Genomic DNA, 13,129 nt, shown 5'->3' with positions numbered 1-13,129 from the left:
TACAGTTGATTGGGGGTATTTTAATGCCGGATAAATCCGGTAGTTATGTTCACACTCAATATCTTCTTTTTTTAAGAAATTTTGAGAATAGTAGGCAATATAGCTCGGGATCGGTGATATTGGCATTCTTGTATCATGAGATGTGCAAGGCGTCATTAGTCGTGAATGATAATAATACAGCAGAAATTGATGGATGTCTGTTGCTGCTACAGTCATGGGCTTGGCATAGACTTCCGTTTCTGACACCGATTAGTCGGACTGCGATTGACTTTCCGCTTGCCGGAAGGTAATATGAATTCTCTATTTTAATATAAAATATTAATTATAAAATAAAAATGACCATATTTTTGTTTTGATTGATATACAGATGGAGGCATAAAATTGAAGGCACGGGGTTGGTGCACAACAATATTAAAGAGTTCAGGCTGAAGATCGACATTAAGGCAAAAAAGGAGGTATGTATAATCTATTATTTTTAATTATTATTTAAATTAACTATATTATTTGATTTAAATAAATTTTATTGTTTTTGTAATTTTACAGTTTAATTGGAGACCATACATGAATATAGAAATACTTGCGTTGATACCGCACGATATTTTAGATGGGTTTCAATATTGGTGTGATGTTACACCATTGATCAATTTTGCGTTTGTTGAGATCCAATTTGGGGATAGAGTGTTGAGGTAATTCCACTTCCACCAACCTATTCCGCGGAGTCCATGGGATCATGACCTCCTCCAAATCTTAGATGGTCGTCGTCAGGTGAATTGGGTTGAGACGCATGACAGCACAGATTTGATGGTCGTCGTAAAGAAATGTTAATTGGGTTGAGAAGCATGCAACCTACATTAATGCTTGGAACAATAGGGCTTCATTCATGCCAACTCTTGACGACATTCAAGACGACGACTTTAATTTTGAGACTTCGGCTTACCTTGCTTATTTTTTGGATAATGGAAAGCCATTCTTGACAACAATTATAGAGAGGTGACAATTTTTGAGGTTTAAGAAAAGATTTGGTAAAGCTGAATACTCTCTACCAAGTGGGAGTGGGAGTTCATCTCAACAACCTGAAGCGGAAATGACCGATGTGGATAATAGCGCACAACAACCGTTCGGCGATGCATACATACCAGAGTTTGTGCAGCCTGATGCATCCATCTACTCTCCCATGTTTTCGTCGACGTATGAATTTGAACACAAGTCAGTTCAAATGCCCCCAACGAATGAGGAGGATGGGTACCATACTCCTGAGCAACCGCAACGGCCACAACGCATCAGACGTCCGCCCCAACATTATCATTCAACAACACCCCGACATCGGCAACAATTGTAAACTAGTTTGTTATTTGTTACAAATTTAATATTGACATTAAACTAGTTTTTTCAAACCTTAACAAATTCGACATATTTATAATGATTTTTAGTATCAAATCATTATTATAATTTCATTACTAGTTATGTAACGAAAATATGGTTAATTGAACCAAACATTGTTCATTGTTCAAGATTGTTCAAGTCGTAAATCATTACTATCAAATTATTACTAAATCATTAATATCAAATCATTAAATATTAATAATAAATTATTATTACTAATCATTACTATCAAATCATTAAAATTAATAATAATTTCATTATTACTAATCATTACTAAATCATTAATATCAATCATTAAATATTAATAAAATTTTATTATTACTAATCATTACTAATCATTACTATCAATCATTAAAAATAATAATTTTCATTATTACTAATCATTACTATCAAATCAATAAAATTTAATAATAATTTCATTATTACTAATCATTACTAAATCATTAATATCAAATCATTAAATATTAATCATAATTTCATTATTACTAATCATTACTAAATCATTACTATCAAATCATTAAAAATTAATAATAATTTCATTATTACTAATCATTACTATCAAATCATTAAAATTATAATAATTTCATATTACTAATCATTACTAAATCATACTATCAAATCATTAAAATTAATAATAATTTCATTATTACTAATCATTACTAATCATTCTATCAAATCATTAAAAATTAATAATAATTTCATTATTACTAATTATTACTATCAAATTATTAAAATTAATAATAATTTCATTATTATAATCATTACTAAATCATTAATATCAAATCATAAATATTAATAATAATTTCATTATTACTAATCATTACTATCAAATCATTAAATATTAATAATAATTTCATCATTACTAATCTACTAAATCTTAAATACATATATATTCATAGAATACATATATCATTACTAATGATGATGTCTATATCTTGGTAATTAGGACAATTGTTTTTGAATGGCCTTCACCCCTACATAATCTGCATCTCTTTGTTTGACCTCTCTCTCTAGCATAGAAATCCATACTGGTATGAATACGAGTGGACTCAGGTCGACCCTTGGACTTCTGCGAAGCATTGGATTGGCAGCCATTCGTCATGATCTTTTCTGGGCCAATATGATTCATTCGGTATCTGTCTGAACGCATAGCTGTAGACATTTAATATCCTACGTAGGTGAAAGCACTCATCAACATAAGTGTATGCACTTACACCAGCATACACATGCAGCGACTGCATGAGCACATGGATATTTCCTGCCTGAAAACGACCACAATCACACCATTTCTGTCGTAAATCAACTCTAAATGTTTTCTCCTCCGACATTACGGCGTATGACACGACACAAAAGTATGACCAACTTGGTCGAAATTATGAACAACCCATTGATGTTGCCAATCGCTCATTTTCTTCCATTGATTCCACCACTGTAGGAGCCCAAGTTTTACCTCTATTTATAAGACTCTCTATTTCTTTGCCTTTTTCTGACCAAACTTTAGCCAATCTAAAGTACGTCTCTTTCATCACACTCGCAATTGGGAGATGGCGTGTACCTTTTAGTACCGAATTAATGGCCTCAGCAAGGTTTGTGGTCATATGTTCGTATCTCCGACCTTCATCGTATGCTTGTGACCATTTTTCCCGCGGTATTTTTGAAGCCCACTTCCAAACACGCTGATCATCGTAAAATAACTTCAAATTCTCCAATCTCTTGTCAAAATTTGGTCGACGTAGTTCGTATCCTGTTTCATAATAAACTGTGTTAAACCGCAATTAAAAAACCATGTAAAAAATGCACAAATATTGAAAATAAAACTTACCCATACTGACTATCTCGCTACGAATGTGTGCGTTATGAAATTGGTCGATATTATTCTTGCCAATATGACGGATACAAAATGTCGAATATGCATACGGTATCCAACGACTTCCTGGTCATTCAATTGCCGCCAAAATACCCTTCCTCTATCGGATATCAAGCAAACTCCATCTTCACGAACGACATATTGACGTAGATTGGTCAGAAAGAAATCCCAAGCCTCTGTTGTCTCTCCCTCAACAATGGAGAATGCAATTGGGAAGATATTTCGCTCACCATCTTGAGTAACTGCCATCAAAACATGCCTATATTGACCATACACGTACCATCTACTTGGATCATACGTTTGCAAAATGGAAATCCTTCAATACATGCCTTGAATGCCCAAAATATCTATGAAATATTTTCTTCCCTGGCAGAAGTTGACCTTCTTTGTCATATGCGGGCATGTTTGAGACTTCACTATGGTTCCTGGGATCGCTTCATTGCTTGTAGCAAATGTGGTAGCTCATTGTACGATGTATCCCAAGCTCCATACGTCAGCTTCATTGCCTCATCTTCGCATTCCACACCTTGCCATATTTTACTTGATATCCAAATTGGCTTCGAATAGATGCAGCTAACACTGAACAAGATCCTTGGATCCTTTTCAACCATCGCCTTCACGTATTCATAATTACATCGGAGTCCAATAGTTGGTGGTCTTGTTCGATGAAGTTTCGCAAACATGTGTGCGGACCATTATACCTCGTGATGACCCAAACATCGTGCCTTTGATTTTTCGACACTCTGATCTTCCACTTGCACTCTAGGCCATATTTTACACACTTCACGTATAGGGTTTTCTGGTTGGACTCTGCAACATGGATATCAACATGGCATTTTATGCAGTACTCTTTAATCGCCAGAGTAGCTTCATTTTTTTCCACTGAATTGCACCCCAACTGAAAATTCACCAGAATTATCGAATAATTCAGTCATTTGGTATAGAGGTAAATGTGGCATGTCTGGGAATTCAGGTGCCCTCATCGCATCATAGTCTATCTCGTACATGTGAGGAGTAGCTTCATACGGTGCCGAAACTTCATCAATTGCACCTCCACCAAAAATATTTTTGTCGTCGCCTAAAACGGGTTCTTCGGTTTCTTCATCTTCGCTTGAATCATCATGAATTTCTCCCCATCGATTTTCAGCGTCAATATCAACAACCAATTTCGGTATGTTTCTCGTCTCATACTCTTCTGTTGCAGATGTGCCCCCGACTTCATTTACACTTTCCAATAGTGCCATAAAACTGTTCGGGAACCTGTATGTCGGCTCCTCAAACTGACTATATAAAGTCATTTCAGATGGATTTTGAGCCACACCTCTTGATGACCCAGGAACATCACATATGTTATGCACATCAACAAATAACTCAATAACTGCTATATTGGTTGACTCATGTAATCCAACCATGGTTCCAATATCATCATCTTCTTCAAGTGGAACTGCAGCATATTTGACTGGGTTGGGGCATATCATAAACCTATACCTCAAACCATCAACTGCAACTTGAATTTTTCTTTCTATCTATCTTATGCTTCATTTCCATAAATGTGATGTCTTTTTTGAACATCATATTTATTGGTTTTTCAGACTGAAAAACTACTCCGATCTCATTTTCCATAATCTGTCCATTATAATGGACAATCGTGAAAAAGTTATTGCTCATTTCCTTTCCTTTCCTTTCCTTTATTGTTTCTTTCTTCGAATCAATATGTAAGTGGGAAAATGTTGTGGAATAATGCTCTGTACGTGTAAAAAAATTATTTCTTTAAACAACAATAAATTAAAAAAATTAAATTTATATAATCTAATATATTATAATATACTTAAACTAATAAACTATTTCTTTATTAAATATAATTTAGTTAAAATAACAAACTAACAAACTAATTAAGCACTAATTAACTTTTTTAATATTTTAACTTAAACTTCAACAAACAACCTAATATACGTTTAAACACACTAACAAATTAATTAATATTTTTTACATTTAATAACTTAAACTAGAAACTAATTAACTAATTTTTTATATAATCTAACATATAACTTAAATTAACAAATTAATATAATATAACTTAAACTAACAAACTAATAATTTATACTAACAAACTAATTAACTAAATTTCTATTTTATCCTAAACCCTAAACTAACAAACTAATTATTTCATAATTTCATATTAATAAACTAAATTAAACAATTAAAAATTACCTCACGAACGATTTTGAGCCTTTATCTCCATTTCCTCTTCCTTCTTTTCCTTTCATTTCCTTTCTCTCGCCAAATTTTCTTTCTTTCTTATGATTCTACCCTAAACCCCTCATATCCAATATATAATGATCGTTGCACGGTTGGTAAGCTGCAATCAATTTGAGCTGTATAATTCATGTTGAAGGTTGTAAATTTTTCAACCGTTGAACGTTGTAATAATACAACACTAATTGCTGCATGCAACAGCTGATTTTATGCTACACCAATACAGCTATGATAACAAGAGTGGACAGTCTCGAAGCTATGGCATGAGGGAGCAGCTATGGCTCGAAGCTAGGGCACGAAGCTATGACACTTTGCAGCTAAAATCATACTGCAATAATATAGCTATTACAGCTATATGCATGAGGTCTCCTGAGAAGATGTAAGAGGAATCACGCGAGGAGTAGGAGGAATAGTTTCTCCTGAGCAGCTGCAAGTGGAATCACACGTGAGGAGAGGATTGTATGGCTACCTATCCCATGCCACGTTCATGGCCCATGCAAAGCACTAAAGCAGAGCAGCAGGTGGCAGAACGTTGGACGTCGGGCGTGCATGGTGACCTATAAGGTCGCTGGGCGTGCATGGCGACCTACCATGTCGCCGGGATTGCTTGGCGACCTACCATGTCGCCGGGATTGCTTGGCGACCTTGTAGGTCGTTGGGAGTGCTTGGCGACCTATGGTTGGGTTGTGCATGTCCCATGCACACGATCATTCTCATGCACACGACCCTCGTCGGAAGCCACGTTGTAGGTCACCCGGAAGGCATGGCGACCTACGGCCAACTGTGCAATTCACCCTACTTCATCAATTAATCTTGGGAGAACGTTATTTTGTGAATTATTTATTTCCAAAGCATTATATCGTGAGTTTAGCCGGCACAAACTGATGCAGTGGGAGTGCTGCTTCACATTGACGTGGGCGCTAGGTTATGCGTTTCACGTGGGAGACACTTAGGCGCTGTGGAGCATGGGCAGTAGCATGGGCAGCCGGGCCATGTCTCAGTCTTCACAGGCGTGGTGCTTGGCAGTAGCATGGGCTTCCTTGGGAGGCATGATCTGCTGCAGTGGATGAGTACTTCACTTTGGGTGCACGTGGGAGGAGTCTGTTGTTGGGTGTCTCCTTCACGTGGGATACACGATCTATTGGCAGCATATGGGTAGCTGCAACCGGATCTGGGCTATAATTGGATTGAACTTGGGCCTGTTCTTGAGCTCCGGGTTGGGTTGCTTGTAATTAGGCCCGATTTGGGCTTGTTTTGTAAATGGACCTTAGACACTTACATTTGGATTTTGGATTATACTTAGGCTTCGATTTATATATTGAATTCCAACGTGTACAATTCCAATTCAATTAAACACCTCAAGCTTCCACGATCCATCACTTAAATTAGTTCCTCATCGGTCACAAATTCCTTCAAATTAAATCTCGTTAATCTTCAAATGGATTTAAATGACCCGGACAAAATTAGGGTATTACAATTATTATTTGTATTTAAGGGTGAGTAAAATTCAATTCGACTAAAAAAATTATTATTTTTTATTTTGAGTTATTCAAGTTCATTCAAATTATCAAGTTAGTTTTTGAGTTCGAGTCAAGTTAAAATTTGAAAATTTTGAGTCTCAAAAAATTAAAAATTTAGCTGAATATTTTGGAAGTATTATGATTTGGTCCATGATTTCTTTATTTTTTCACTCCTTCCTTCATTTTAACTCATCCCCAAAATTTAAACCACATTCTTCTAAGTCATTGTAAAAATGTCTATGCATCTTCGATTTCTCTTTTTGATAGTAAATTTTTTATTTTCTCAATTTAATCCCTCAACTTTATATGATTTCATTATTATTCAGTTCCTCCTTCATTTTAAGTCTATTATTTTACTAAATTTGAACCACATGCTCCTAAATCATTGTCAAATACCTATGTATCTTCAATTGTTATAATAAATTTTTTTTTTTCAATTTTGTCCCTCAACTTTGCATGATTTCCTCATTTCTTCATTGCATAGTTCATTTTAAGTCTTTTTTTTTTATCAAATTCAAACTACAAGTTCCAAAATCATTTTAGAATAAATATGTATCTTCAGTTATTCAATTTGATAACACATTTTCTATTTTTAATTTAATCTCTTAACTTTACATAATTTCTTTGTTTCTATAATTAATCCTTTATTTTAAGTCTATTTTTTGATCAAATTTGAATCACATGCTCCTCTGCCAATATAGAATAATTATGTAACTTTAATTCATATTTTTCGATACACAATTATTATTTTTTAAATTAATTCATTGTGTAACACCCAGAACTAGAAGATTCGAGCATTACACGAAATCACCAAAGTGACTAACCATTTTTTTTACAATATTCACCTTTAAAACATTTACACAAGTATGAAACCATAATCATTTGCAAAAACGAGGACCAAAATTTAAAAGTTGATAAATAAAATAAATAATTAAAATAATACAAGTTGATTCATTTCGAATCATGACCTCTACATGTCCACTAAGTCGTCGTCATTGTACTCTGATACTCCACTAAAACTCATTCGATGATATTGTTATCCCATCGCACTTCACGGAACCTAAAATCTGTAAACGGAAACACATTTCAAACGCTGAGCTCACAAGCCCCTCGCCACACAATACCTCTTCTATACTACATACATTCATAAATAAGCATACCAATAAGTACATTAAAAAAAAGCAATACTACTATACCATCAATGATATCAAACCATCTACTCATGGTACATCCACTATCACAATGATCCAAGTCTCATGCTTCTTTTATTTTACTACTAAGGACCTCACCATGAGTATACATATATTGATCTATAACCATAATACTATGCTACTATGGATTATCATATGCTACACACAATCACACAAACACAATAATAATACATAGATGTCAGGTACTAATCATATTGGTCTTAATATTTTATTTATAAAAATATAGAAATAATATTTTATTATTAATATTGACATAAATAATTATAATATTTTAAGTTTTTTTAATAATATTAATTTTTTGTAATAAATATTATTATTTATTATATTTAATATTTATGATAAAATATTTTTAAAAAAATAACCAACCAATAAAAAATACTTTACACATCATCATTCAAAAATTGTAAAATAAAAAATTATATTTTCTTAAAATAGAATTGAATTTTCAGAATCTATTATGAGAGGAAACAGGCTTAATGAGAATGTATAAATTATAATGTTAAGAAAAAAAATGAGGTTTTAGTGTGAACATAATAAATGATAATGTTAAGCCAAATGAGGTAGGAGAAGAATGCCTTCAAGTGTAGAAAAGTAAGAAAAAGAAACAAACATGCTAGTCATTTAGGTTTGGAATGACGGAAGCCCTCAGAGGAACTTCAAAATCTGTTTTAATGATGAAAATAATATGAAAGATAGCAGCAGAAGTACAAGCTCAGCAAGTTGGGAATGTTTTCATAATAGAAAAAAAATCACAATATTAAACAAAATTTGTTTGGAATTATGTTTAGAGAATTGATTTTTAATCTGATGTCAAAAGTTTACATTTTTAGCTTTTTGCTATAAAAAATTATATTTTTATCTTTAATTATTTTATTTAGTTAATTTTCAAATTAAAACACATGTATGTATAATTATTTATTAATTACTTTTTATTAATATTTAAATTGATTGTCAGGCATAAATTGATAAATATTAAAGATCTTTTTACTTTAAGTAAAAATATTTTTTTTTTCAAAATAAATATCTAAATTATTTTTTTAATTGTGCTCTCCATATCTATATCGCACACCTGATTTTAGTAAGGTGAATCCCCATGAGATTTTTCTTAATAAAACATTTTATATATGAAAATATTATTAGTGTAATCATAAAATATTTTTATATTTTCATTATAATTTAAATTGATATATTTCAAATATCAAATTATTATTAATAAGTATAATTTAAATGTTATATTTTTAATTTATAATATAATATCTAAAATTAATATTTTATCTTTTCAGAATCAATTTTAACCGCAATTCCAAATAATTAAAATTTAAACTAAACTTTTCAAAAGTACTTTTTAAAATATTTTTTTATTAAATCAATTTTCAAAAGTAATACCAAACAAAGAAGAAAAGTATAGAAAAAGTCCAAAGTGAAAAACATGTCATAAAAATTGTATATAGAACCTTGGTTTTTTTTTTTTTTTGGAATTTAGAGGACCTTTTGAAGGATCATACTCTTATGTCAATATTCTAATGTGCATAGAAGAACTTCAAGAGCGATGAGCATCACTGAATCCTTATGCAAAAGTATTATGTTTGGAGCCTTGTACAGTGAATCCTCCAAAGCATATAAAAAGGTCTAAAATCAGATTACATCAACAGAAAGAAGAATGCCCAAAATATGTTGCAAATGTTTGAATTAGCAAACGTAAATGATCATCTCATTTTTCAACACTCAAATTGAAGCTGACAAAGTTTCACTCTCCCCACAAATTTCTAAACCAAAGGCCCTACTCTTCATTGTTCCATAAAGGATCCAGCTCTGTCACAAAGGAGTTGCAAGTCCTATTTCATCAAGTAGAGAATCAAGTTAGAACAGCTATGTTCAATGCACTGTCTCAATACGTACATAATTGTTGATATTCGATGTCACTAGAAATAAGAGTCTAGCACCCTACAAACGTAGATCACCAGAAATTATAGCATACTTTTACATATATTTTTAATAGGACATGTGATTACAATATAGCATTTGTTCGTAATTTTCTTGATCAATTAGCAATGCACATAAACACCGCAATCGTAACTATTTAAACTTAGGACCTTTACGAAAAACAACAATGAAATTTGTTTGGAGATCGATAGCATTATGTTACTGAAAATTATGCAATGAAATTTATTTGTTGATTGGGTATTTTAGTAATTTTAAATTGCTAAATAAACTAAGGTTAATGGAAAAGGAATAAGAGAGAAATAGAAATTAGCCACGTATTTATTTATATTACTTGACGTAATAATTTGAATTTAAAGACAAATTTATAATTAACATTAAATTATTATTATAATAAATTCTACAAAAAGATAAACTTAAAAAATCATATGGAATAATTAAAATGAGCCATAACACTGAGAATGATACAAATACATAAAAATGTCAAAATTCACATGTAATGAATTTGTAAGGTGTAAAAGTTTATAAATCTAAATTCATAACATTTTAAATGCATTAGGAAAAAAAACAGAAATACAGTATAAATATATTATCTCTTTTTTAAATAAGATCACTATTGAAAATTATGCAAAATATGAGATCACATAACATGAACACACAAATTATTCCCAAAATTGAGTCTATGACAATATAAAACAACACATGTTTTAAGAAAATGCATCAAAATTTATATTAAACGATTATAAACATGATATACTATTTATAATATAAGCATGTAAAACTATATTTATAAATACCGAAATCTCAATGCATATTAGAATTCCAGAAAACATAAAGTCATGTTTTGAGTATATCATGTTTTGAGTATATATCAAAATCGCTTAAGCTCAGAATAAAAATTCTAAATATGAAATTTGGACCTAGATCTTGGCTTGGAATCAAAGATGGGAGTGTGTCAAGTTTGGAAAGCTTTAAACAAAAGGAAGTTCCTCCGTTTGCAAAACTTATGCAGTGACATAAAACCTAACCAAAGTTTTCTTCAAAACAAAGTTTCATTTGCGAATGTTCAAGATTCATTTCTATCTAAAAATGAATCTTCAAATTTCATAAAATCTAAAGTTATGTTTTGAATGTTCAAGATTCATTTTCAAAAAAGGGTAAAGTACATAAATAGTCCCTGACTACAAGAACCTGACTATAAGATGTTAATTTGTTTAATATCTCGACCATTAAAAATTGTTAATTAATCATCTTGACTATTCGTATGTTCTTTGAGCTGTATAGTCGTTTGTGATTCAGAGATCAAATTTTATCATATCACGATCAATAGGGTAAGGTCATCAACTTTTAACAAAAAGAATAAGTTTGAAATATATAAACAATCGAGTAACCATTTTGTAACTTGAACCCAACAAAGCAATGACCTATCGTCGAGTAGCACACTATAGGAAGAGACTATTTGTGTACTTTACTAAGAAAACCATCAAAGTCATTTCTATCTAAAGTTTCTAGATTGGATTATTGAACAAGGCCTAGGGAATTGAAGAATAATAACAAAGCTTAGATTTTGGCATTCCCAAACTTTGATAAATTTGAATTTAAAACTACCAAGAGGAACACAAGCACGCAGCCAATTGCAGCAATTGGACGTTGAAAAGAAAAGTATAACGTCGATAGGACACATATACAATACACAATAAAAGGAAAAGGAAATACCTTGAGAGAGGCAGCTCCAACAGGATGAATCGAGGGCGATGATTGATTGTAGCCGAGCAGATGCGATGGCACTGTGAAGCGGCATCATCGATTCTAACCCTCCCAACGCCGACACAATCCTTTAAAATGAAAAATGAAGTTAAGATTTTGACAACACATTTAGATGGGAAAACGAAAAAAAAAATATACAACGGGAAGAATGAAGAACCTTGAAGCGCGAGGGAGGGCTCTTGTTGATGGAGAAGACATGGGGATTGGGGATAGGGTCTTTAACGACAGGGTTTTGGATCGAGAAGCTAGGGTTCTTGAGCCAGCCATTATTGCTGACCTGCAAAACGATGCCATTCTTTCCTAGTTTGGACACTGGGTGAAGCCGGAGGTTGAGGAAATAGGAGGCTGGTCGGTTTCTTCCTTAAACCCTAAATTTCGGATTTAGAGAGATTTTGGACTTGTTTTCAAGACTTATTTAAAACGACGCCGTAACAAATTTCAAATGTTCTGCTTGGGTCGCCAGGATTATGGACTTGTTTGAACCCAACTTGGGCTATCGAAGATTAATTTAGAATCGTGCACGTTAGAAAGTGGATTGTTTGGACTTCTAGTTTATTCGGAGTAATTAGGTTTCAAATTGAGGCTCATAATCTGAGTGCTTTGAATTACTTTGATATTTCAAAGTCCTAAGGTTCAATTTTTATTTTCATTTGAAAAGAAAAGATGACCGACCTCGAAATTGTTGAATAAATAATTACTCTAATCTCAAATAAATAATAAAAATAGTATAAAGAAGTAAATATCGAACCACAGGGATAAGGAAGTTTGATAAATTTGTTAGTTTCGATCCTTGTGTTTTAACTGTAAAAGTAAATATGGGGATTTAGAAATAATGAAAGTAAATAAATAATAAAAATAATCAATGAATAAAAAATGATGAGAAAGTAGATAAAATAAATAAGGTAGAATAATTAAATTGAGATGATTTAGTCTTAGGCTTTGTTTAGCTTAAATTTCGATCGATCATCGAAATAGATTTTCTCTCCTTGATGTACGCTGGTTACAGTCAACGAAACCTAACCTCCGCAGCTAATTCTTCTCTCGAGTTAACCCTATTGTTGAGATAAAGAATTTTAACACTGATATTGATGAGCGATTATAGAGATTTTAAATTCTCTAAACGCTAACTTAATAGGGTTTTAAAGAATATTTTGTCTCTCCCCCTCAGTGTGTGTGTGTGCAGC

The 13,129-nt window shown here is 32.1% G+C and overlaps 1 protein-coding gene across 1 annotated transcript; it reads right to left on the bottom strand.

Annotated features, from left to right (window-relative positions):
* Positions 1-9,831: 9,831 nt before the first annotated feature.
* LOC120187595 (protein NONRESPONDING TO OXYLIPINS 2, mitochondrial-like) lies at positions 9,832-12,300 on the bottom strand. The gene is made up of 3 exons (XM_039191286.1): positions 12,103-12,300; positions 11,895-12,013; positions 9,832-10,072 (listed from the first exon to the last, which is right to left on the bottom strand). The coding sequence occupies exons 1-3, from the start codon at positions 12,237-12,239 to the stop codon at positions 10,053-10,055; spliced, it is 276 nt and encodes a 91-aa protein (XP_039047217.1). The 5' UTR covers positions 12,240-12,300; the 3' UTR covers positions 9,832-10,052.
* Positions 12,301-13,129: the final 829 nt, after the last annotated feature.

The sequence above is a fragment of the Hibiscus syriacus genome, unplaced genomic scaffold, assembly GCF_006381635.1.
Source record: "Hibiscus syriacus cultivar Baekdansim isolate YM2019G1 unplaced genomic scaffold, ASM638163v2 tig00113725_pilon, whole genome shotgun sequence".
Lineage (NCBI taxonomy): Eukaryota > Viridiplantae > Streptophyta > Magnoliopsida > Malvales > Malvaceae > Hibiscus > Hibiscus syriacus.
The sequence above is the reverse complement of the archived record's forward strand: the minus strand, read 5'-3'. Positions and strand labels throughout refer to the sequence as shown.